The following is a 24,678-nucleotide window of genomic DNA, read 5'->3' as shown; positions in this document are numbered from 1 at the left end:
TGCTCTCTGCCACATTGGGGCAGCAGAGTATTACATTCGCCATTTTAAAGGGACTAAGAACTGATGAAGGGTATTTCTGTCTCTTCCTTTAAGGAGTACTTGGTATTTTAAAAGAAACATATTTGACATCTTTCAATTCAATTCCCTACTAGGCTCATAGATGTATTCAAATTGAGAAGGTTTAAGAAATGTTGTCTTAGTTACTCTAAGTCACCCGAGGGAGAACTTGTGTCCTAAGAGAACCCACATGTCTGATTGTCTTCCATTGACAGTTAAGGCATCAGAAGCCCTGCCCTCTGAGGGCCAACACAACTGTGTGCATTCAGGCTGGAGACGCATCCATCACAGCTGAGTCAAGGTAAGCTCAACCACTTTCAATTAGATGATTAGGACAGTAACAAACCCAGAAATGTCACATATGTTGGAAAGTCTCCTACTGTGAGTTTTATTCCTAGACTTATCCTACTACAAATGTAGCTTGTGTACACAGGAGACCACTTTATTATACTTTACATTTGTCTGATGAGTTCCCTCCAGGTCACTGCAGCTGGGAATGATGGCAGCATAGAAACATAAATAAAGAGGATGAAGACATTTGACTTGTTTTTTCAACTTTAACATGGGTTTCACTTTGAAGGCCCTTTATTGTTGTTGTTAATATTATTTGGTCCACTTTGAAGCGACCCACCTCTGATCTTTTAGTGTAAGCCTCCAGTTTCTTCGTGTACAAAAACTATACTTTTAGTTTGAGACGCCGCAGCTCACTGTGACCTGGCGGTTTGTTATCTCACAGAGGCTGAGTGCTCAGTCGGATCTGTCGCTTACTGATAATGTTGTGGAGCTGATGACAGGGTGTCAGCCTCTGTCCAGCCTCCCTCTACTGACTGTACAAACAGTGAGTCAGCTGCACGTTGGAGGTCCTACTGACTTCCCATTTATCCCAGAATTATTCCTCTTAAAAGCTCTTTCCCTTTGCAATTAATATTCTAACAGTATTCCAAAGTCATGCTTCCTGTAACCCTTCACTTCATTAGGCCCCAGCCATGTGGCGTTCATACTTTCTGCTGGCGGCGCTGTTGTGGAGGGCAGACCCAGTGTCAGGGTTCAGTAATGGGAAGGTGAGTGTTGCCTGTGGAGACATGGTGCCTCAGCATGAACATGACCCCAGCCCTGCCCCCCCTCCCTTCAGCATCACCGTGGATACATCCTCATTCAGCCCTGGTGACAACATCACGGGTAGGCTGCAACACCTAAGCCTTCCAGTCAATGCATCATCTCCCCTGTGACCTGACATGACACCTGCCTGTCCTCCACAGTGACTTTACAAGTGGCCTCCTCCACCCCCACATACTTCATGGGCTTCCTGATAGAAGCTCGGGAAGCTGGGAAATTGAACTCCCAAGCCGTGGGTTCCTTCGTCCTCACTGACCCGCAGGAGTCCCAGCTGCTGCAGTGCGGACACACTCAGGTAAACAGGAGCTACACACCTGTCCTCTGCCTGTGTTTTATAGGAGCTCTGTGTGACGAATGAAATGGTGCAATACATATTCTTCCCAAATTTCAAATGACTTTAAGAAGTGTAAATAATTTGGCAGTTGGGCTATCTTTATTCCAGGTTTAGGAAGAGGAACATGTTTGTAGGATAACATTAAGTGTTCCCAGCAAACATTAAAAAGTGGATTCTGCGTTGGTGTCCAGGGCCCCTATTTATCCCGGACACTGTTGATGTGGAATTGAATGATCCTTGATGTTTCTCACCTTTAAAATTCTTGTTACGGCTGAGAAAAAGGGTTTTTTGTCCTGAAATGCAACATGCTGCTGACCACAAACCAGAGGATACATCTTCACTGAGCTCTCTAAAGGGTAAATGCTGCTGGTATTACTCTTAATTATTACCTTCTGTATGTAAGCATGAGCTAAAGCAGCAGTTACCGAGCCGCTAGTCTCAGCATCACCACCACCTCAGGAGGAAAACTGTGTGTTTAATGATGTTGTTCACTGAGGGTGTGACACTGTGAATCCCTGTGATTTGAAGGGATCTGGGGTGAGCCACAGGAGAGGCAAAAGAAAGACTCACATTCAGGCGGTGTGGGAACCTCCAAACAACCCTCCACAAAGAGTCCAGTTTCTGTGAGTGCACACTGAACTTCAGTTCAATACAAAACATGAAGTACATGATTGCAATTAAATGCAGACACGGTTCATTCTTTGGAAGACTGTGTGATAAATGAGCCTTGTTTGTGAAGATACAGTTTATAGTTTATTGCTCATTGTTTTGCACAATTAACAAATACACAAACACATCAGAGGACAAATGATGCAGCAAAAGGCAGAAAACCTATTGAGTATATCTGAAGACTCCAGCTAAATAATGAGTGAGGGTTAGAGGTGCAGTTTGATAGAAAACACAACATTAATATGCAGGAGAAAATAGAGAGAAGGAAATGTGATTTGAAAGTGTTTATACAAGTTCTCATTTGAATTGGTTTTGCTGTTGCAGTGTGACAGTGGTGCACGAGTTTGAGGTGTACTGGGTGAGGATTAAAGGTCCCGTGGTGTCTCTTAAAGGATCGACTGCTGCTCCATCAACTCCTGTTCCTGCTCCAACCACCAGCTCCACCCCTCTGTCTGAACCGGTCAGTGTTTCACATCATCCCCAAAACACACTGATTAAAAGAGAGGTTTTATAAGTCATTTGTACAAGTTCTTCAGTAATGATTGCTGTTACTACACTACTGTTTTGTTGCCCTCCCTACTTCACCCGTAACCTGTCGCTGCCCCCATCATCCCACCTGGGCCATATTGTTTTTATGCTGATTCACAGTTACAATGTCAGAGACTGTGTTCTTCCTCCTCAGTTTAGTTCAGCGGGGTGTGGACGCAGTAAATCTTGCCTCAGAGATCCAGTGGGCTGTCACCCAGAGTCAGATCCCGCCTGTTTCTTCCTGTCGTTCGTTACTGATCAACCTGGATCGAGTGTGATGTTTGAATTGAGCGGGCCAGCAGAAGGATACTTGGCCTTTGCCCTCTCTCTGGACAAATGGATGGTGAGTTCGATCATGAAATATCTAAATTCCCACTGCTGAAAACACTTCAAATGTTGCCTATGACTATTTGGATGTGTTCGACTATCAGGTTTTTCCTCTGACGTCTGGAGCTATGAAATGTTTGTTTGATTCCCATCTGGTTCCATGCAATATCTTGTAATGAGCAATGATGTATAGCAATAGTATTGGACAACAATTGCATATGCCATTTTTCTCATATTTTCGACACATTATACTAGGTCTGCAGATATCTTTAGAAGTTCTGTTGAGTAAAAATCTGTTAAGAAAAACAACCCGACATACTGTAGGTTAGTATGTCAGGTTTTTCATTTTTTCGACACCCTGTTTTTATGCCTCATTCGTACACAGCACACCGTGCCTGACCTGAGCCGAACACAATGAGCTATAAATACACGTTTGTACATGTTCGTGCCTTTGTAGGGGAATGATGAAGTCTACATGTGTGTGAATGATGGAGGTAGCGTTACCATCAGTGCTTCATACGTCTCTGGACGAACACACCCTGAGCTGGAGATGCAGGTACACACGCCAACACACACTCGTCACTATCCACATACAGATACGGTGGCTGTATGTTATACAGTGTTGACCTCTCTGTTTGCAGCAGAACCTGTGGGGTCGGGCATGGAGGTTTGCTGATGGGTCAATCCAATGTCGTTTCCAAAGGAAAACCTTTCTCCCTCATGCCGAGGGCAGGTTCAACTTAAACCAGAGCTACTTCCTGTTTCTTGCAAACGGAAGATCCCACCAGGGTGAGACAGCAGTGACGTGATGTGTTTACATGATGGGAAGACAAGGCTTACACTGGCTTCTTGTCAAAGGAGTCCACTACAAATATCGGTCACTTTATTTTGGACACTTTTTGTTGTCAATTCCTGTTTTTGTATTTTTAGATTTATACCTCGGGGTCATGTGTTTTCAGACTAGGTTACACCTTTATTGAGAATACTTGATATCCATATCACAGAGTAGCTTTCATTGCTTCCTCTTTATCTTCTGCTGGGAACAAAAAACTGAGTTGACATGAGCATTCTTGAGTCCATGTTGTAAACCGTTTGTCCTCTTCAGGTTTAATCCACAGACACGATCGCCAACCTCTCATCTCCACCAACCAGAAGGAGATCACGGGTCATCCTGAGGATCTATGTGGCTCCCGCTCCCCTCTGCTCATCAAGTTTCATGGTTGGTTGACAAACATTGCATTCATTATTTCTATAATGTGTCAACGCTATACTACTGCAATTCATACAAGTGGGAAACACCCATCACACACCTTAGTGGAAAGTCAAAATGGATTAGTTTTAATTTACTATAGGTGTGAAAGAAGGGGCTGGGTGGACCCAAAGCAGGACACAGAAAACACTTCAAAGGACTTTTATTTTAGGAATCCAGGAAAGACAAGGCAAAACCAAACAGAGCTTTCCAAAGGGACGACATACAAGACCCAGATAAAGCACAACAGGACAGGGCAGGCAAAAACACAAGGTGAAATCTATCAGGGTGGAGCAGAAAAGGCGGGAAACCATAAAGACAGGAAGTAAAGACAGACATAACACAGTGGGTGAACAACTTTTAAAATAAAACAGGAAACACAAAGGCAGATCACGACAGACATGCTTTAGTTCAAGGCAGAAAGTAGATGATGTAGCTCATTGCTTAAGAATTATGCACGGTGTTCCCCCTTATGTCCGTTCTCTCAGGTGTTCTAATGCTGACGGTCTGGATGTGGATGGTGAGCACAGCCATCTTCATCGCTCGCCACTACAAAAACACCTGGCCTGAGACGACTGTGCTGGGACAAAAGCTCTGGTTTCAGGTGAGAGCCCCAATGTACAGCATCAGCTCTGAAGTACCTCATAAAATCTCAGAGGAATATAACCAGTCTTCACCAAGTTTTAAATAGTCCACATCCCTCATTCTTCTTCCCTCCATAGCTTCATCGAACCATGATGGTGTTGGCTGTGCTTCTTACTGGAGTGGCCTTCACCCTGCCTTTTATATACAGAAGGGGATGGAGCAAGGTAAGAGTGTGTGTGTGTACGTGTGTGTTTATACACGTACCCCCTCCATGATCGCCCACCTGTCCCTCCATCTGTTTCACTGGCTCTTGGCATCCCTGAATCTTTTGACTGCGTGCGTCTGTGTCCCACATGTCTTCAAAACAACACATTCTGCCATCCTCATTGTGTCATCAGCGTTTATTTTACTGGTGGACTTCAGTCTGAGTGTGTGTGTTTAGCAGCAATCTATAAAGACTTGTTGTAGAAGTAACTAGTAGGTTTGTATTTGTCATGGGCATATATTGTACATTCATGATCTTGGGAAACTTGTAAGTCAAAGACCCTTTTACAACTTTGGTGAAGTCTGCGTCTCTACAAGTGTGTCACAGGTTCAGAAATAAAAAGGAAAAGACAGGAAAGTAAAACAAGGCCAAAACACATTTCAAAATAAAACAGGAAACAACAAAACACCAGGACCGTGACATGGAGGGTATTAGCTTCCCCTAGTTCCAAAATATTAGCATTTGTGGTCAAATCTCAAATGTGGTCTAGATAATCGGACCTTTATAATGTATGTCTCTCAGTGTTTAGCTCTGTGATGAGGTGTGTGTGTGTGTGTGTGTGTGTGTGTGTGTTTGTTCCAAGGCCATCTGTGTGTGGTGATAATGACATGTTATGATTGTTATATTCGACAAGTTGTGGGGGGGGGTTCCTGTGATTCGGTCTCTTCTGCTGTGAACCAACTTGTTGCTAACAACAATTGTGTTTGTCTGCGTTCACCGAGCCTCAGTGTGTGTGTGTGTGTGTGTGTGTGTGTGTGTGTGTGTGTGTGTGTGTGTGTGTGTGTGTGTGTGTGTGTGTGTGTGTGTGTGTGTGACTCAGCCGTGTTAGTCACATGCTGTTCTGTGGTATGAGTGACACAAATCCACCCGAGTGTTTACTCATCACCACAGAGGAGCTTCAGGACAGAGTGCAGGTTCTGACACAAATATGGAGGTCTACGGTGCCTCCTGTGGGTGGACCGAAGATGTTTGAAAAAACTCCGTTATTCTTGTGGTTGGATTACAGCTAATGAGAAAGCAGCAGGCTGAAGACCACTGTTTTTAGAATTAGACTGTACTCTTCTGATTAATACTGTATTTCTTCCACATACAGTATGTATTTGGAAGCTTTTTGATACCGACTTATTCTGTTCCTCGTCTCTGTTGACGGAGTGTTGCAGTGGCCTCTAGGTGTCTATCTTTCTCCATGATACACCATGAGGAAGTACTGAGTGAATTTGGCAAAATAAATCATAAACCAGACGTTTGATTCTGTATGTGTTTGCAGAGTAATCCAGATGACCTATAACTATGTTGGCATTTTGCCATTAACTTATGTAAGTGGTGTAATATAAATACAGAGTGTCTATAAATATGACTTTAAATGCACAGTAATTGCTGTCGGCATGTGTGAGACGTAAGACAGGGTGTTGTTTTGCACAAATTGAGATTGCTTGCAGGGTTTAGTACTTATGAATATTAAAGCACCGAGTCGTGGCCTTTACTCTGATCCTGTCTGCTGTGTCATGCCTTGACTCTGATTCTGGTATGACACTGTGTGAACTTCACATACCGCCTGCTGATTCCCCCCCCCCCGCTGTGACTCTTCCTCCTCGCAGAGCTCTTTAAATGAATTCTGTCTGAAATACGTTTTTCTGTTAGAGAGAAAGAGCCTCGGGTTGCTTCAAAGGATTTTCTGTCTGAGTTGAAAGCTAAATGTATGGTGTCTAATTCAATCAACACTAACACTTCACTGTGGTTACATCCAAAGCAAATGAATACATACCATTCACAAGCATTAACTATCATTAAACAGGTCACAACTGTTATTAGGACTATAGGATGAGGAGGGTGTGAACGTGGGTCGTAGTACTACATATTACCAGGGATCCCTATAGAAAGGTTCAGTATGTAACAGCCGCTCCGCTCCTCTGTGCCTTCTGTTGTTTTGTTAGCGTGCAGGCTCTCACCCTTACATAGGCTGCACCGTCATGGCTCTGTCAGTCATCCAGCTCATTATGGCAGCTCTGCGACCGGCCCCGGACTCCCCCAGGTAAGACCTGAAACTATAGATTCTAACAACTCCAAGACTTGCTCGCAACGGTCTCAATTAAGTGGATTGCTCGCTCATTTATTCCTGTGAGAAGCACCGTTAGGGTTTTTTAAATCATCCACGTAACCCGGTCCTGTCTCTCTGCATCTGCAGGAGGATTATCTTCAACTGGATGCACTTTGTGACAGGCACGGGTGGCCAGATACTCGCTGGTGAGTAGACTAATTAGAGAGCAGGAGAAACTGCATGTCATTGCTGCAAGCCATATTGACAAGACTTGTTTTCCAGGATCTGTAACAAACTCCTATGCCCCATAATTGCTAGGCTGCTGAACTTTACAACAAGCTTCATGTTGCACTGACAAAGATTGTCTTCAGTAAGGTCTCAGGGTCTTACACTGTGGCCCTTTAGAAAGATGTGTGCATAATTACATGTGAATCAGACTTCTGCCCGCAGCCACTCAGGGACCAGATGGTGAAATTACAGCACATTTGCAGTAATCTGCAGAAGATGCTGCAGCAAACAATGTTCCTCTTTCTGGTTTCCTATGTCACTACGTATCAACAAGATGAGGCTGCTGTTATTCCACATCATTCCCCCTTTTTTCCAGCATCAAGCCATATCTAAATGTGCACTGCAAAGCACAATGAGTGTCTCACCTAACCTCTCTCCCTCTCAGTGGCATGTGTGTTCCTGGGTGTCGCTCAGCAGGCGCTGCTGTTACCCGGCCCCTATTCTCCCGCAATGCTGACTGCATGGCTGCTGTGGATCGTGCTGGCACACCTGCTGCTTCAAATTCATTCCTGCAGACTCAGGAGAGGAGGTACGGCCTATAGAATTCACCAGTTGAACTCAATGTTCAAAGCCCCTTGGTTCCTACTGAGGACTTGAATCTTTAGAAGCAGCTCATATATGTGTCATTTCACCAGACTGCTTTTAAATTGAGGCATGATGTTCAGGGAGAAACATGTTTGCTTGGAGTCTGAACAAAGTAATTACCACCTCGAGCAGAACAGTGAATGTGGTGATGACATTAAAATGAAACGTGGTGTGTTCCTGGGCTTTAACACACGGCGACGCTCACGTTATGCAGATTCCCTGCCATGTGTTCGTCAGATTCAAGCCGTCAGTGCACTCCTCGCTTTACATTTCTCCCCTGTTAGCTGTAGATTAGTTCCTAAAGCCTGCGGAAAACAATTGTATTACTTGTTTCAATTAGCTGTAAGTGCTGCTGCCTGGAATGAAAATCAATTGTTCTGTTCTGATGCATTATGACTAAAGTAATGTCTGTGTGTGTGTGTGTGTGTGTGTGTGTGTGTGTGTGTGTGTGTATGCTAAACTACTGCCATCTCTCTGTGCTGTTAATTTAATGACACACCTAATATGATTTCTACTTTAATTTAAAAGCAATGACTCTGTCCAAGCACTGATGTTCTGAAGTGAAATATGTGCTGTTTGGAATTTCTGTGTCTTCCACTCAAACATATCTGACTTAATTTTGCACATCCGTAGGGAGCAGCGACAGTGAGGACAAGGAGAACATTCGGTTTGCTCAGTCAGGGAGGCAGCAGCCTGAAGAGGTGCGATTGAAACCACACTTTTCTATTTCTTTGCTTTGGTATTTGTCTCTGTTTTGATTCCTTAAAGTACTCTCTTTCAGAAATCCCAAGTCAAGAAGATGGTGTTTGTGGTGTTCCTGATGGGAAACACAGCGTTCCTGGCTGCCTTTTTAAAAGCTATTGCAAGTGTGTGATGATCACAAAGGATTATCTATGTAATCGAGTGCATATTTCTGCTTTTGAAGGACACTTTCTGTTGCTATTACTTGGTGTAAGTTACTTAATTCATAACTCTGGGGATATTTTAAATAGTACCGCAACCAGACCTTCATTTTCAAACCCGTTAGATTCCTAGGAATGTACTGAGCACATTTATACTCCGCAGAGAGTGAACCATTTCCATTTCGGATAATTGAGCAACTTTCCCTGTGCCCCCCTCAGGCTGTTATCTTTGCACACAAGTAATCTCATTATGAAAAAACACCCGACAAACGAAGCCAACGTTCTGCTTTCACATTGTTTATTGTTGCACTAGTCTCTTCAATAATTGCACGAGGAATACAAAGTAAAAAGCCCCCGAATATTAAGTCATAAGCCTGAAAAAGCCATGTCAGGGACTTTTCACACAATGTTTAAACATCAGCAAGCAACCTTGAGATTTTGTAAGCTATAATTGAACAATGAAGCGTACAAACATGGGATGTAAAAACAATGCTGTTTAAGGTCAGTCCAATCTAAGGAAAAGAAGCTCTAAGAAGCTGAAGATAACAAGGCTTTGTAAATAATGATAACGATCATCATTCAATAGTTTTATTTTTAGGAAATCCCTTTTTTTTCAGACAATTGTCCTGGAACATAAAAAAAGAAGTTGAATGAAAATAAGATGTAAGTATACTGTATCTTCACTTTACAGTATATAAAGGAACATTCATTTATAGTTATATCGTATAGAGAATAAAATACCATCTTTTGGAAACCTACGTTATTATGTTTTCATTTCCAAAGCTCTGAGATTTTAGACGATGAACGTCCACTTTCCAAGTTCATCATTGGTCCTCCAGTCTTCAGCATACCTGTACTTATTGGATTGTCTAACTGCAGGTAGTGTGCATACTCATATTTATCTTCACTAAAGTCTTTCTGTAAATGCGGTATGTAACAGTATGAGTGATTCATATTCTCCACTGAAAGAAATGAGTTCAAAATACTCTTAATATTGCCCGTCTAGCTCACCTTAAAATATTCATTTGCAGCGAATAAGCATTGTACGAAAATACACGTAATATACACTGAGCATGTGGCATTTGCTGTATCAAGACATACAATAACATCAAAATATGTTTTTAAATCTGATTTACATTTATAATGTCAAGAAAGGTTAAGCAAAGTGGAGTCAACATTACATCTGTCTAACATCAGGCATCTCAGCAACAACCTCCAGATCACTGTCCGCTTCTTTAAAGCAACATTATATAACTTTAACACCACACATACGTTTCCTCTCTCTGGCAGTGACTTTGGTTTATACATTAAGTATATCTCGAGGAACAGAAAGCTTTTTACTTTGCAATATTAACGTGCTTTATGCCTTTTGATGTTGCCCTTGCTGTGTGAGCAAAGACTCGCTCGACTTTGGTTATTAATAAGTAAGGTAATCAGAAGAAATGCACACGTCTACCATAACAGCGCTCAATATTCATGACTAGCACTCTCAAACCACCAATTACTCCATAATGTTGCTTTAAATAAAGGTTCACAATCTGTCAGTTCTTTCTTAATACAGTCGTCACATGTCATAGATGGACTTGTTGATTTCTTTCATCTCACAATCTCTTTCTGGCGCCACTAAACCGCACGGGATTCAGATACCACAGTCCCCAATGCATTCTGTTAAACCAAGGTCTGCTCCTGCAATATGGAGCTTTAGCGTTCATCGACCTCACATCCGGCGGGCGTCTGTTTTTAGTGCAAACTTAAACCCACTGCTTGTCCAACACTTTGCAGCAGAAAGACAAAGTTAAATGCTAGCCTCAATAGAGTTAGCAGTGACCAAACTTGAACTGAAGCCCCTCAAAGGATAACGTAGCACTGTCCTGTGTCTAAAGAGGTAACTACTAGGGATGATACGGATAGGTTTTGTCTTCAGCCTGTTGGTCGTGCCCTCAATTCAGATTCAATCCAACACAACCTAAGCCCCACAATTCATCTTCATGCTATCAAAGTGTACCCTACCTACAAATATAACGTATCCGACAGCTACCAATAACTCTTTATGTACATATGGCATGTGAGTACTATATCAAGATGTCTTTACTACTACCTCAGAAAAACAAGGTCAATTCTCAAATCTTTTTTTCTCACACTGGCAGTTTTTTGAGATTCTGTGCTTCTGGATCAGACCATTTAAACAATTTGAGAGGCAGGTGATCACCACCCGGAGGCATGCGGCTATTAAAGGGGGTTGTTTCTCATTTTTAGCATTAAACTTGCCACAGATCAAAGTAAGTATATCTATAAAACTTGTTTGAAGTGGAAACTGTGTGTTGGCACTGTTCTTGTCGAAATTGAAATAAAGATCAATAAACAAAGAGTATAAGCTGTAATCTCCTGCAGCTGTTTTGACTCAAAACTGACTAGGACACATCAGAAAACAATGCCCAGAGTTAGTGTTCTCTATGTCTGTGTGAGAGAATAAAATGTAAAAGATCTTGTCCAAGAAAAACCTCCTCGTCTTGCCAGTTTCGCCCGTAGCATCACAGAAGCAAAGCGACAAACAATTGCAACACTGCATTAAAGTTGTATGAGTAAAACATTGACAATTGATGCCCATATTTGGCAAACTGTTGACTCGGTCCTCTTCATTCGTTTTTTGTGAACTCGCCCGCCTCCCAGCGCAGAGCCATAGCACTCTTGCGTCTTCCTCCCGTGTAGACGTCTGGAAACTAAGAGAGACAGCTGATTGTTTACCTGCTTTCAAAGCACTTCCTCCACCTCCTTGACTTCCACCTCCTCTCCCAGATTATAAGACTGAAGTGGGACATAAATGAGTGTCAATGCAATGGTAATGATATGGTAATATTGCTATCCGGTTACGTGGCTACAATTGTGAAATGGAAATGTATGAGCGAGAGCTTACTCTGTGATCGCAGGATAACGCGGATCGATCCATCCTGTAGGCCGTCTTCATCGGTGATGATGGGGAGGATTTGCACTTCACGGCTAAGATCAGAAGGTAGTCATTAGCTTAATACACACACACACACACACACACCAAAAGTAAAAGATATGTGTGTTGATCATGTAGTGTTCTGTGGTCGATTATTTACCTGAATTGTCAAACGACAACGTGTCCATGTGATTCGACAATATCCTTTCGCTATCGAACCTGTCCTTGCCGTACATATTCACCCTCTCTTTCCTGAGCTCCTCCTCCCTCTGCTTCATCATCTTAATCTCCTCGTCCACCAGCGACATCGTGCTTCTTGAACGCAGCTTGAAAAAGGGGTTGTTAAGGAACATTTTCTCCTGGGGTTGCTCGCAGGCTTTGTTGAGGGAGTAATCGGAGGCACTTCGGATGATCAGATTGGATGTCTCTAGGATGATGACGTTGGAGCTGTTGTCCTCAGAGCACCACTCCCCGGACTGAGCCGCCCCGTTGTCCTTGCCGTGTCTAGGGTTGGACGTGAAATCATTCCTTGGGTCGAGAATGATAACGTTGTTTGCCGATACTTCATGTCTTAGTGGTTCCTTGCTGGGCGAGGAGGTTATGATGAATGATGGCGTCAGTGGAGTGCTTATAGATCTCGGCATACCTCGTGAGGGAGCACAGTCAGTGGATTTGCCCATCCTGGAGAGGCCCTTCTCTCTCCTGAAGGTTTCCTCCCGCTCCATTGATATGCGAATCTCCCTTTCGACTGGTGTCTCCAGGTCATCATACGGGGACCTGTAACTGGAATCATCCAGGCCAGAATCCTCTGAGCAAGGGCTGAATTGCATGTGAGGATAATCGCCAGCCAGATTCAGGTTCTCCAGCTCGTAAGCTTTCTTGTGCGTTCTTTCAATGTTGCGGACCGGTGTGTACATGAAGCTGTGGCTGCCATGGAAGCTGGGGTGCTTGGTTGTAGGGATGATGATCTTGTTCTTGGTTTGCTCCTCCATTTCCCGCCACTGTTTTCGAGCCAGCTGGAAGTCCACATGCTCTGTGCTAACGTTCTTGCTCTTGGTCTCCTGTATCACGCAGAAGTCTTTTGGTAGCTTCTTGTTCAAGTCGGCGGCGTGGTCCCTTCCATTTTCACCCTCATCTTCAGAGATTTTGGACAACCCTTGAAGGCTTAAAGGGTTATATTTAACCTCTTGTGGAGGGATGGAAAAGGAAATAGTATCCTCGGGTTGTTCCAGAACTTCTTCCTCTTGTGGAACGTCAATATTGACTTCTTCGTGTTGTTGTTGTTGTCTTCTCCCTCAAAGTCTGTCACCTCCACTTTCTGCACAAAGAGCTCCTGAGCACTCAGCTGAAGACTGTCCAAATATGAGTCATCATCTTCTTTATTTATGGAGGAAGAAAATATAGATCTCCATTTCTCGTCTGTGTCACTGTCTGAGGAAGCGGCTTCAATCTCAACTCCCAGGCATTCGTCCATATCATCAGGGTCCTGGTCATGGCAGAACTCATTGGACACATCAGACATTGCATCTTCTCGAATACATTGCTCTAATATTGACTCCTCTGTGATGGGTGGTTCAAAGAGGATTTCACAGGCCTCTGGGTCTTCCTCTGGGTCGACTGCCACATTTTGATAACCATCATCTTCCAGATAAAGCTTACTGTCCTCAGCGTCAGGCTCCGGCTCAGGGTATAACTCTAGGTCAGGGTATGGCTCCGGCTCAGGGTACTCATCTTGTTCAGGGTCTTGATCAGGCTCAGGGTACTGCTCCAGGTCGAGGTCTTCCTCTGGGTAATAGTCTGGTAAAGGGTCTTCCTCTGGGTCTGGGTATTGCTCTGGCTCAGGGTATTGCTCTGGCTCAGGGAACTGCGCTTGTTCAACGTCTTGCTCTGGTTCAATGTCTTGTTCTGGCTCGGGAAACTGCTCTGGCTCGGGGACTTGTTCTTGCTCGGGATCTTGTTCTGGCTCAGGGTCTTGCTCTGGCTCAGGATCTTGTTCTGGCATGTCCTGCCTCTTGCGATGGGCCTCGTTCTCATAAACACTGTCAGCACTGGAGAGCGTGTCGGACACAGAGGAGTTGATTGACTCATTCCTGTTGAGCTCTTCATGCCCTACTTCTAGTATCAAAGCTTCATTTTGAGCTTCACAAGGCGTTTCAGGGCAAACACCGGGATCAGGGAAGTCAGTCTTGTCAATCTCAATATTGCCGGTTGGCAGGTCAGGTAATAATTTGCCAAGCATCGCCGTTTCCCCCGGGAAATCTGATGAGTCTGCCTCTAAGCAAACTGGCTCATCATCCGCAGTGCAATCTTTCCTCTGCTCAGGTGAATCAGCCACTGCGACCTCCACTTCACAGTCCGTCGCCGGCTCTGATTGTTCAGTGGTTTCCATGGTGACGGAGAAGGAGTTGTGATTCTCAGTTGTGCTGCAACCTTCGTTCACTTCTTTTCCATCTGCCTCCAAATCCACCGAGGTAGCTTTCTGAAGAAAGAAAAGAGAGAGAGCAAGAAAAGTACTTATTTTCTGGGAGCTGTTAGTTTGTACCTTTGCCAAATGCGGAGCTGCATTCAGTGGCATCCTTTTCACAGCATGAAATTTGTAACCTTGTCTTCCTCCAGCTTCTCCTTAAAAAGTCTCGCCTTTAAACATGCTTGTGAGACATGTCCCTAAATAACAAGCAAGACTTCAGAATGTAGCACAATAGAAGATGATGGTTTCAGCTGAGCCGGGACTCACATTCAGACAGTTTAATATTTCACACTGTGTGTATGTAATGCATACAAATGGGAATGTGCAGACTAAAGATCGTATTTGTTCTGAACCAATAAAGATTTGTGCCACTCACAATGTAAAAGATCTTCATTGTGATCCTCAGCAGCATAGACAACACCACCACAGGGTGTCATTGTGAGTGTGAATGTAATCACACCCATGTGACTTTGGCAAATCCTCCTAACAGTTCTTGAAGTGCAATAAGCACACTTGGACATGTCCATGGGCAGCACTTAAGAGCTCTGTGCCTGTGCCAGGTGGAGAAACAGGAAAGGAAGGAGGGGGGTTGGAAATGTTTTCCTAAGTGGGTTATGCACAGAAAGAGATGAAGCAGATCAAAAAGCAGCTAAATTAGGTGGCATTATAGCGGTTCTTATGTGAGACTGCGGGGACAGGTCTGCCTCCCACACACTGCCAGAGTGTCCCTGCAAGATGATTGTCTGAGCCCCACAATCCCCGTGCACATGTAATCACAGACATTTAAATAGCTATTACTGATCAGTGTGAGAACAATCACTGGCTACAATCACTTTTCTTGAATACCAAATTAGAAGATTTTCTCCCTGATTGCCTCTTACTCCTCACAGCTCACTGTGGTAACGGAAGAGTTAAGCGATATCAAAATTCACTCAGCTGCATTTGCACACAGTAGACCCTTCAGCAGCATAGAACTTTGTGAACAGAACACATCTCGCAGAACAGTGTGCATGCATGCTGTGTCAAAGCTTTAATGTAGCAGGATTACATTTCCACTAATTAACAGCAAACACACACAGTGACACCTCTCTCAACGGCCACCATTGTGTGTGTTTTAAGGGTAAATCGACATTTCCCTCTGTCCACAATCCCCATTCAAAGAGATATAAGAATGTAAAAGGATCATTTCCCTGTTGTTTTTATATACAATTCAACAATAAACACTACTCTATGAAAGCTTCTGGATGAATCTACCCCACCCTGAAGCCGAGGTGATGTGCTCCTGCTGCCAAGTGTCGAGGCAACAGCTCACCAGGGCCTGAGGGCTGTTTTCATTTCGAAAGCTGAAAGTATTTAACAGGATACCCACGGCTACAAACATCAAACACTGCCAGCACCAGTCCACTCGCTACCAGAAACCTAATCCTTTTGACTATTCTCTCTCCGCATCTCTCTCTGGAACAGTCTTTTCATCACGCCTGCATGATTCATTTCAAAATATATTCAGAAACCTTTTTTTTTTGGTCGAAATACGAACATGATAAAATGATCAATTTGTTAATTTGTTCATGGCTATGTTGCACCACAGCATGCCGTGTTCCCTACGCACTTCAAGAGGCCCCGACTCTTTCAACCACATCAGCAACAATGCCTTGGTTGTCTGTGGAAGTTTTCAATTACACAAACAAATACGCCTACAAGGACACATGCATGCGACAGACTGAGTGCCATGGTAACCATCAACACTGCTCAGCTGTGTCCGCCCCCACCTCCTCCTCCTCCTCCACCTCCTCCTCATCAGCAGACGGGTATATGTGAGGGGAAGCAGTGCTGCGTTCACGTCGTGTGGGTTGAGCGGTAAATAAAAACGTACTACTTAAAAGAAACACCTCGACATATTAATAAAATCAGCAGAAAAACAGCATTTAGTTTTTGCAGGCAGAAACTAAATGCAGATTATTCACTTTTTCTGGCTTTACAGTAGGTGTAGAGAAACTTTGCAGCTCTCACAATATAACAGCATGATTTAACCATGTGCTGTTAAATAGAACATGTAAAGTGACTCATATGGGGGCAAAACTAGCACATGATGCAAGATATCAGTAACACCTGACCTGTCGATAAAGGCTGAGCATCGCCTTTTTACTCAAACTGCACGTCATGTTTGACAGTGAGCATTTCAAATGACAATAGTATTCAGAAAGGACATTTTTGGTGAGCTTAGAGAAACCTCTGCAGAGCCTGTATGCAAAATGCCTCCAGGACCTGAGGACAAATTCCCTCATTAAATAATAAATGAACAAACTTAAGTTGTACATTTCCTCCGAATCCCTACAGCTCCTGACTTCTTTAGCCTCAGCGCTGCGTAAAAACCACACACAGCTCGGACACATCTTCATGTGAACATGGTTCAGGGCGTTATTAAGCCATGGCCTGTTTTCTTTCATTTCATCTTAATATCCCATCATTTGAAGGGTCTCTGTGATTCTGAAATGTATGTCTTCAAATGGATAATTAGTATTCTGATCACTACAGACAGAATTGTTGAACTGGTCTTTTGTATTAATTGGTATTTAATAGATGGAGTCTTTAAATGTACTGAGTCCTGCTCACTAGATGTGGGATTTCTGCTTCACAAAAACACATTCACACCTCCAAACAGACCCTTGTGCCGTGACCATTTCTGCTTTAATGCATCCAGACATTCTTACACTTTAAGGACTTGTTTAGCAATGCTCTAACATTTCTTTTTATAACATCAAATCCAAAGAAATATAATCAAACCCAGCATTGAATGCATCTCAGGGTGTGTATGAAAAGCCTTACCTATATTGTATTGTTCCTCTATACAACAGAGCTCCATTATTGAACAAAATCAATGAGCCACTGTTTCACTGCTCCACATGTTCTTTCATTACTGTGAACACACACACTCTATTTGTTCTTAATCCCATACACACTTTCCTGCTGCCACAAATACTCACTAGTACGACATACGGTGTATTAATCCACCCCAGCAAACAGTCCACAACAAACAAACACACACACACACACACACACACAACATCCTCCTGTGAAAGCAGCAATCAAATCCAGAGTGTCCAGCTGTTTAAGTAAATTACTGAGACTGTTTTTCACTTCTACATCTGAAGTAGGAACCAATGAGCTTTGGGCAGAGAATCACACACAGGAAGCCAAAACATATTGCGAAACAGATCGACAGGTTGTTGATTCCAGTGTCTTTGTTGACAACAAACAATAAACAGTTTTGTGGCTTAAATTGTTCATTTTTTTGAAAAGGAAACCTGCTTTTTTAACTGGAGACTGTCCTTTAGGTCCAACAACAGGCACCCTGGAGCAGCTGAGCAATAGCAATAGAGAAATATCCTTATTGTATGGCTGTAGACAAAATGTCCCTTTCATTTATTAGCTTAAACCCACCCTGATCCATCTATTGCCCGGAAAATGATAAAACTAAGCAATGCCTACCGTCAACATGTAGATCATCCACACAGAGATCATATTCAGGGCACAGCTTCTCAATCACACGGAGGAGACAATCCACACAACATGCACAGATGCTAAGGCTTTGTTGGAGTGGTAACTAAGTAATATCAAACTTTACATAACACACACACACACACACACACACACACACACACACATAACTGTCATTCAGATTAGGCAGAGTGGAGATGAGGCTCCCTGAGGCTGCTTCCCAACGACAGACCAGCTCACAATCCCAATAAAAAGTGCATTACCCATCAATAACTTAATGCTAACAAAGAGGAATAATGTTAGTTTGGAAACCCCCTGGATGTGTTTAATGTCCACGAATCAAAAGTTTTCATTAATTTGAGAGGGAGCTAAACAATAACTACCAAATCTGTATCAAATCTGTCAGTGTCCTCCTCTACAGACTCACAGATTGTGTCTGCGCTTCCTCTAAATCCATAAGGGCTTTGCATTCGACTTGCAAACAGCTTTCCAATATGCTTTCACAACTATGCATACGTGCCAAAAGCTGCAGCAGCGGTATTCTGGATTGAGTTTGTTTGATCATTTGCTCCATTTTTTCTGCACATGTCCACTTTGTTCTTCGTTGACTTCAAGAGAACTTGCTCTAAGCCTGTAAGATTGCAAAGGCTATACATTACAGGCTAAAAATAATGATCAACATATGCCATTTAATGATACTAAAGTCAAATGTACTATTAATGACCAGTTTGTCCAGCACTGTGTGCACACATAGGTCATGGTTAACAACAAGGAGGTAAAATAAATCTGTTTCTAGAAGACGCAAACAGAGGCCTCCAGCCATGAATGACATTCAGTTTTCCATTTGTGTTGCTATGATCGACTACACACCTTTTCCTTCTTTGATCTTTCATCCATAATGAATGCTGATGTTTATTATAAAGGGAAATCTTATTGCAGTTTCTTCTGGTCAAGACAATCACTTCAAGAGACATACAAGTCTACAGTCAGTGTCTTCATTTTCGTATGGCCACCAAATGAGAAGAAACGACAGTCTGCCAGGGTGTCGCTGAATTCAAGGCAAGACGCCTGTGAATCATCTCTTCTTTTGAATGCCCACTTCTGTTCCCAATAATCGCCAAGCTCAGTGAGGAGCAGTTCAGACATTAAGCTGTCCATGAAAAGGGCACGCTGAAGTTGGGCAGATGGACACGTTTCATAAGGTTTTATCCTGCAAACTGAAGGCTGACATCATCATGAGAAAAAGGGACCTTGGAATATGTGGCTCTTATATCAGAGGTATATATTTTGTGTCACTGAAGGCTTCCAGTCCCCAGAGAAATAGAGAGAAAACTAAGAAATGTCCAGCCCGTGATCATTGATCTTAAAATATTTCAACCTGTCAACACTCAGTGAAAAGATAAGGGCTGTAAGGCTGGCGTTGTCTTTAAAGCAGCAGAGAAACAAACACACACTCACTCACCACACAAACGCAATACAGAGACATCAGTGTGGGCTTTTCTCGCAGCCACACACAGAAGGCACATTTCTGTTCCTGAAAGCCTTGAAATGACCGGCTCCCTCTCTGCACGGGGAATTCATATGCAATCATTGCAGCGGACTGAGAAAGAGAGCTGCAGGCTCAGCTGCAGTTATCATCATTTTATCATCCTTAAAAAACGCAACCCTGAAAAGAGTAGAAAGCTTTCGTTGAGCTCCATCATCATCAAAAATGTTTACAACACACCAATGAGTGACAATTTTCACTCATCAACACATGTCCTTCAGCCCAGAGTACCAACAACAGCTTCAAATGATAATTATCTCCTTACAAACACACTGTTTTATGGTAAAGTCTTATGAAAATTGCAGTGTCCAGCTGTAATCTGGACAAGGAACCAAAGAGCATGGAGCTCAAAGCCTCAAAATGAGTACAGACAGGACGTAGTGAGACACGGACACATTGCTGGTGCTGTACAAATATATGGAAAACCAATAATCCCCCCCTTAAATACGTACTCACTGGATACAATGATTGATTAATTGATTGCTCTACATGGTGCCCCTCCTTGATGGACTCACAAGACATGAAGTCTTTTTGTGTAATAATCCAAACTCACGTCAACCTTTTTTATTTTAGTCATTCAAGATCCCAAACAAAAACAATGGCCGCTCTCCAGGAACACCTTTGTGTCTGTCAACTGTTAAAGAGCACTCAAGGACTGGATTCAAACAATTGATGGAGTGCATAATACTGTATACATGCAAAAGCTAAATATGAAACATCTAAAATGCCACAGACAAATATCTCTAGTTGGAAACCAAAGCTGCGAGTGAATAAAACGTGGGTGAGCTAACCCGTTCTTCACTCAAATCAGCTGATATCTGCACCTTGTGTATATCTCAACATAAACATGATCATTTAAATCAGTCGATACAAGGACAGCACAACTTCATTGCTTAATCACATCCTCTAAGCCCCCACATGCCGACACACACACATGGATACACACACACACACACACATTACTGCAGCTTGTCGATACACAGCATATTATCATCCTAATAACTCTGATCTGCTGCGAGGCTTGCTGCATCCCTCTGTCCACATCAATAACCAACACAGGGGGTGTTTTCCGTTTTAGCAGCAGAGGATGCAGTATGGATCGACAGCCTGACGGAGAGGAAAACCTTTGCAAACTTTTGTACGAGTGCTGTGTGTGTGTGTGTGTGTGTGTGTGTGTGTGTGTGTGTGTAAATAGACCTACCTGAGACGGGGAGGCAGGATGAACGCAGGAGGCTCTGCTCTGTTTCTGAGTGCAGCATCACACTGGCAGCTCTGCCTGGCTGCTGCCGCCTCTGATTGGACGGCAAGGGGAGGGGGGGGGGTGTACTGGAGACAGCCAATACTTGAGCTTTCTTTGATGAACCCACTCTCAGGCAGAGAGGAGCTCATCTTGTGCTCGAACACACACTAACCCGTAGCAGGATTGATTTGAACCACCAGCTAATTTCTCTCAGCTATTAGGAAGATCTTTAAATGCTATATTTACATATTTAATTCAAGCAGTTGTTTTCCTGTTGCTGACTTAATTGGCAATGATTTTAGGAATGATTCAGGAGAGTTTTTATGCAAATCAAGCAGAAGTGCTAAAGGATTTATTCCTCAATGTTTCCCTGAAATCAGTAAATAACTTGTGATATTTTGGTACTATAAATGCAGACACAGACAACCCTATTGCAGTCATTTTTGTCAGACATGAATAAAGTATAAATTGTGAGGCTTATAAAAATGTACTGTAGACATTTCCAAATAAACCCAGCCGCTCAGTTAATGACTACCACTCCTCCTGCATCCAAATGAGCGTTGAAAATCACATTTCAATCAGCGTTCCAATCCTGAATTAACATCACTCTGACATATCCGTAGACCTCCCTGCGGACAGACTTTCTCTGGGATTCTCAATTTAAGGCTGTTCAGGAGCGCCAACTACGTCCAAAACGTGTGACTGACTACTCAATCCATGCTGTGAAGAATGAGTCATCTTCTTCAGCCCAAAAAAACCAACTCTGTTAACAAGGCACGTTCCCTCCTGTCAGAGGGAGAAAGCATATATCACACGCCGGTTACGAAGCCTACACAGTTCCAGAAAAGAGAGGCACCGTGAATATTGCATTTCAGATGGATGGCCATGGGTTCCTCACGTTTTCATGTTATATAACGTTATCCTTTGTGCGTAAAAGTCTCAGGAGCCGTCACAAAGCAAACCAAGGGCGAGTGCTCTACATGAGCAGCGGAAAAACAAGTTCAATTCTCTCAGCTGTCAGTCCTTTTCCTGCAGACATAATTCAGAGCTGCCAACCTTCCTCTATACAGACAAACATTTTTAATCATATTCATGGTTTTTAAATGTGAATTGAAGCTGTGGACTTTAAGATATCTTTCATATGTGACAATAGACATCTTCTCAGCTTCGCCTTTTACCAAGTGGTGTTATTTGCAGCGCTTTTTAAACCTGACTCAGAAATATCTCAAAAATACAAATGAGTGTCTGACGTAATCTGATGACACAGCTTTCAGAGTAAGTGCTGGCTAATGTCCTTGTAAGAGAGTTGGGAACACTGCACACATTTAGTTTCCCCCACTTACTACCAGGTACCGCTGCCAAAACAACACCGTCACAATTAGAAGATGAAGAAATGTTTTTAATCACAGAGGAAGTAACAGCACACAGTTAGTGTACATTTAGAGTTGACCTTCAAACACAGCATGGCATGGTTCACACCTTTATAGAAGAAGAAAAAAAGCACCACTCTTAGAAAAAGCATTTATAAATGACTCACCATAAACAGTAACCACACTGTGGACACCATTTCTGAAGCGGGCTTGGTGCACATTGTGTTGAAACAAAAAACAGTAATGTTGACACAAAGCTGGAAGAACACTTCTTCCTAAATGTTAAGATTCATTTGAGGTTAACGGAACGAAATCAGTATCCACATACAGTACGTATGGCCAGGTTGTTTAGCTCACAAGGCATCTATAAAGATTTAGTTTGGTATTGTGCAGCATAAATATCTTTGGCAAAGTGCTGCAGTCACACCAATATTAGAGGCAAACCTGGCAAGATAACGCTTCTCCCAACAAAGGGGAGGTTAGGAGTAAAGCTGAGATATCTTCAAACCGACAAAAAGAAATAATCCCTTCAATTATCCTCCTACATTTCCTCTTGAATGACCCAGTTTCTTAGGAGGTGGTACCCTTCTTCCTTATCTTCCCGTTGAGCAGAGCTTCATTTCCTCCATATTTATGCTGCCTGTGTTTGCAGTCTCACCCCCCCTCTGTCCCTGCAGGTAGGGACTCGGCTTCCCAGACTTGTGGATGAATGTCGGCTTGTGGAGCCCTAAATCCTCCCAGTTTGAGTATGCTTCATCAATAATGTCTCTGCGGCCTGTAACATTGGCTATTCCCATTTTGGGTTGGAAGACCTGGCTCTTGTATCCCTCTGGGTGGAATGAGAGACACTCATCGGTCCTTTCATCAGCACTACATTGGGCCTCTTCATCGTTATCGTCATCGCTGTTGCCGATGACCACCAGCTCCGCCTGGATGTCTTCCTCGTCTTCGTCAGCATTCTCATAACCCATGAAGATCATGGTGACTGGTTCGGATCCGAGCTCCTCTGGCAGTTTGTTGACCAGGTTCAGAGACTCGATACTCTCCGAACAGGAGGGTGAAAGTCTGTCAAATTCACCAGAACTCTCTAAAAAGGCATCAACCGCAGACTTGTGGCTGGCTACCGAAGGACAACGGCTTTCCACATCCATGTAGAACGGCTGAATGGTTGTTGGCATTCCTTCAGATCTGGCTTTGACCGAGACTAGAGAGGGTGTCTTTGGACTGCCCGCCTTCCTGTTGGCGAGTCCTCGTGGAGATTGAGCACCAAACTGTGGCTGTGAAATTGGATGCCTGTCAGCCAACGATTGTCCTTGAATGTGGCAGCGGGGCAGCTTGGTTTCTTCTCCAGGTCTTTGGACTCTTGAGTCTTGTTGGATGGGGCTCGAGCTGGGTGTTTTCCCCAGGTCTTGGCTGTGCTGGCTTTCCTCTTGGAGGATTTCAGCTCCATTTCCAGACGATACTGGGCTCTGAATGGGTCCGGGTGTTGGGGTTTCTCTTGGTGTTTTATTTGGCGTCCTGGGTGTTGCAGGCCTGCTGCTCTCTGTGTAGGGTGCAGAGTAGACCGGCTGATGGTACTGCACCCCAGTGGGAACGTTCTTATCCGTGGCTTGATGCAGCAGCTCTTCTACCTCTGTGGGCGTCATCTCTCCAACTGATCCACTCGGCATTTTGCCTCCATCAGGATGCAATGCATAAACAGACTTGCGGCCATCTTCATAGACCTTCAAACCCCTCTCCTGAATGCTTTCTGGGGTGATGGTGGCTGTAGAGACCACCTGACTTTTGCCTGTTTTCCTATCAAGCTCCACACTGATCTCCATCGCAAACGTAGCTGAAATAGAGAGAAGACTGACTGTAAATCAAAGCCTTGTTTCTGAACATTTCATATTGTAACTTAAAGATAAAAACAAGGCATGCAATTGAGATCAGAGTCATGGTCATGTCATGAAGGCAAGGGCATGTCTTTAAAATGAGTCAATAGTAGGATTTAAAGTGTCTTCTTATTGATTAAAAGCCTACTTAATGCAGTACAAAATGTACATCTGCCTACTGTCTTTTAGTTTTTACTCAGGCAGTGTGCTTCCGTCTTTTTCCAACTAATGAAAAAGTTGCTGTTGCTATGATTAATGACTCCAGCAGACTTCTGAACGAGGCCTAGAAATGTTCAGTTTTATTCACACTAAACTCTAAGTGCTTCATAATTTGCATGCTGATGAAAATTGCAGCTTTTAAAATAGCATTATGAAACCACCAGGCATTTTCAATCAGAGCACCCGGTCTCAAGCAGACAGCTAAGCCTAAAGAGCACAAAATGAATGTCAGCAGGGTGTCGAGAACTCTGGGAATAGTTGGCGCAGCTAAAAGCAGCTACAATCTCCCCATAGTCCGATGGTGCAGCACATTTTACGATATGTCCAACATCCTAACAGGGACGGTTTTGAGAGTCTGCAGAAGTTGGAAGATTTGTCCGCACCTTTTTTTGGTTCTTCACTACCAGGCCGATGTGTGGCTGGGCTTTTTGTTGGAATTGGTGGGTAGAAGAATGGTAAATCTTGGAGTGGCAAGGACACTTTATGCGTCACATCTGAGGAACAAAGTTTGACCAGTGAGATACGAGAACACTTGTCATGCCATGATTAGTAAGACAATAACTTAAGGAGGTCACAA

The 24,678-nt window shown here is 43.4% G+C and overlaps 3 protein-coding genes across 6 annotated transcripts in view; 1 reads left to right on the top strand and 2 right to left on the bottom strand.

Annotated features, from left to right (window-relative positions):
- Positions 1-153: 153 nt before the first annotated feature.
- Positions 154-9,697, top strand: LOC134883961 (putative ferric-chelate reductase 1). Of its 3 annotated transcripts, none has more exons than XM_063912498.1 (17): positions 168-358; positions 794-895; positions 1,035-1,236; positions 1,317-1,468; positions 2,036-2,130; positions 2,501-2,636; positions 2,859-3,047; positions 3,489-3,587; positions 3,676-3,820; positions 4,137-4,250; positions 4,769-4,884; positions 5,003-5,089; positions 7,065-7,162; positions 7,316-7,374; positions 7,842-7,985; positions 8,675-8,742; positions 8,823-9,697. In XM_063912498.1, the coding sequence occupies exons 2-17, from the start codon at positions 845-847 to the stop codon at positions 8,913-8,915; spliced, it is 1,848 nt and encodes a 615-aa protein (XP_063768568.1). In that variant the 5' UTR covers positions 168-358; positions 794-844; the 3' UTR covers positions 8,916-9,697. The 3 variants fall into 3 exon arrangements, with proteins under 3 accessions (XP_063768569.1, XP_063768568.1, XP_063768567.1); XM_063912497.1 differs by having other exon boundaries at positions 173-358; positions 3,673-3,820; XM_063912499.1 differs by lacking the exon at positions 794-895 and having other exon boundaries at positions 154-358; positions 3,673-3,820.
- On the bottom strand, positions 9,225-13,105 carry LOC134883963 (uncharacterized). The gene is made up of 3 exons (XM_063912503.1): positions 12,048-13,105; positions 11,858-11,940; positions 9,225-11,663 (listed from the first exon to the last, which is right to left on the bottom strand). Exons 1-3 carry the CDS (start codon positions 12,877-12,879, stop codon positions 11,580-11,582), a joined length of 999 nt encoding a protein of 332 aa, XP_063768573.1. The 5' UTR covers positions 12,880-13,105; the 3' UTR covers positions 9,225-11,579.
- Positions 13,053-24,678, bottom strand: part of LOC134883962 (palmdelphin-like) — a 24,833-nt gene continuing 13,207 nt past the window's right edge. The window contains exons 7-8 of one of the 2 annotated variants that reach the window (XM_063912501.1): positions 24,485-24,595; positions 22,017-23,842 (exon numbers count right to left, since the gene is read on the bottom strand). In XM_063912501.1, the coding sequence (XP_063768571.1) occupies positions 22,602-23,842; positions 24,485-24,595 (1,352 nt within the window). In that variant the 3' untranslated portion in view covers positions 22,017-22,601. Of the gene's footprint in view, positions 14,367-22,016; positions 23,843-24,484; positions 24,596-24,678 lie in introns of those variants that run through there. The other variant, XM_063912502.1, reaches the window with a different exon arrangement.

This window comes from Eleginops maclovinus, chromosome 21 (assembly GCF_036324505.1).
Source record: "Eleginops maclovinus isolate JMC-PN-2008 ecotype Puerto Natales chromosome 21, JC_Emac_rtc_rv5, whole genome shotgun sequence".
NCBI lineage: Eukaryota > Metazoa > Chordata > Actinopteri > Perciformes > Eleginopidae > Eleginops > Eleginops maclovinus.
This window is presented reverse-complemented; position numbering and strand designations above follow the sequence as displayed.

Excerpts from the sequence above, each read along its gene's own strand:
- LOC134883963 (XM_063912503.1), bottom strand. The coding sequence starts at position 12,879 with ATGGAGGAGCAAACCAAGAACAAGATCATCATCCCTACAACCAAGCAC. Across the intron at positions 11,941-12,047 it reads GTTGTCGTTTGACAATTCAG|CCGTGAAGTGCAAATCCTCC; the intron begins GTAAATAATCGA and ends TTCTGATCTTAG. Across the intron at positions 11,664-11,857 it reads CGTTATCCTGCGATCACAGA|TTTCCAGACGTCTACACGGG; the intron begins GTAAGCTCTCGC and ends TGTCTCTCTTAG.
- LOC134883961 (XM_063912497.1), top strand. The coding sequence starts at position 845 with ATGACAGGGTGTCAGCCTCTGTCCAGCCTCCCTCTACTGACTGTACAA. Across the intron at positions 7,163-7,315 it reads CCGGCCCCGGACTCCCCCAG|GAGGATTATCTTCAACTGGA; the intron begins GTAAGACCTGAA and ends CTGCATCTGCAG. Across the intron at positions 8,743-8,822 it reads GGAGGCAGCAGCCTGAAGAG|AAATCCCAAGTCAAGAAGAT; the intron begins GTGCGATTGAAA and ends ACTCTCTTTCAG.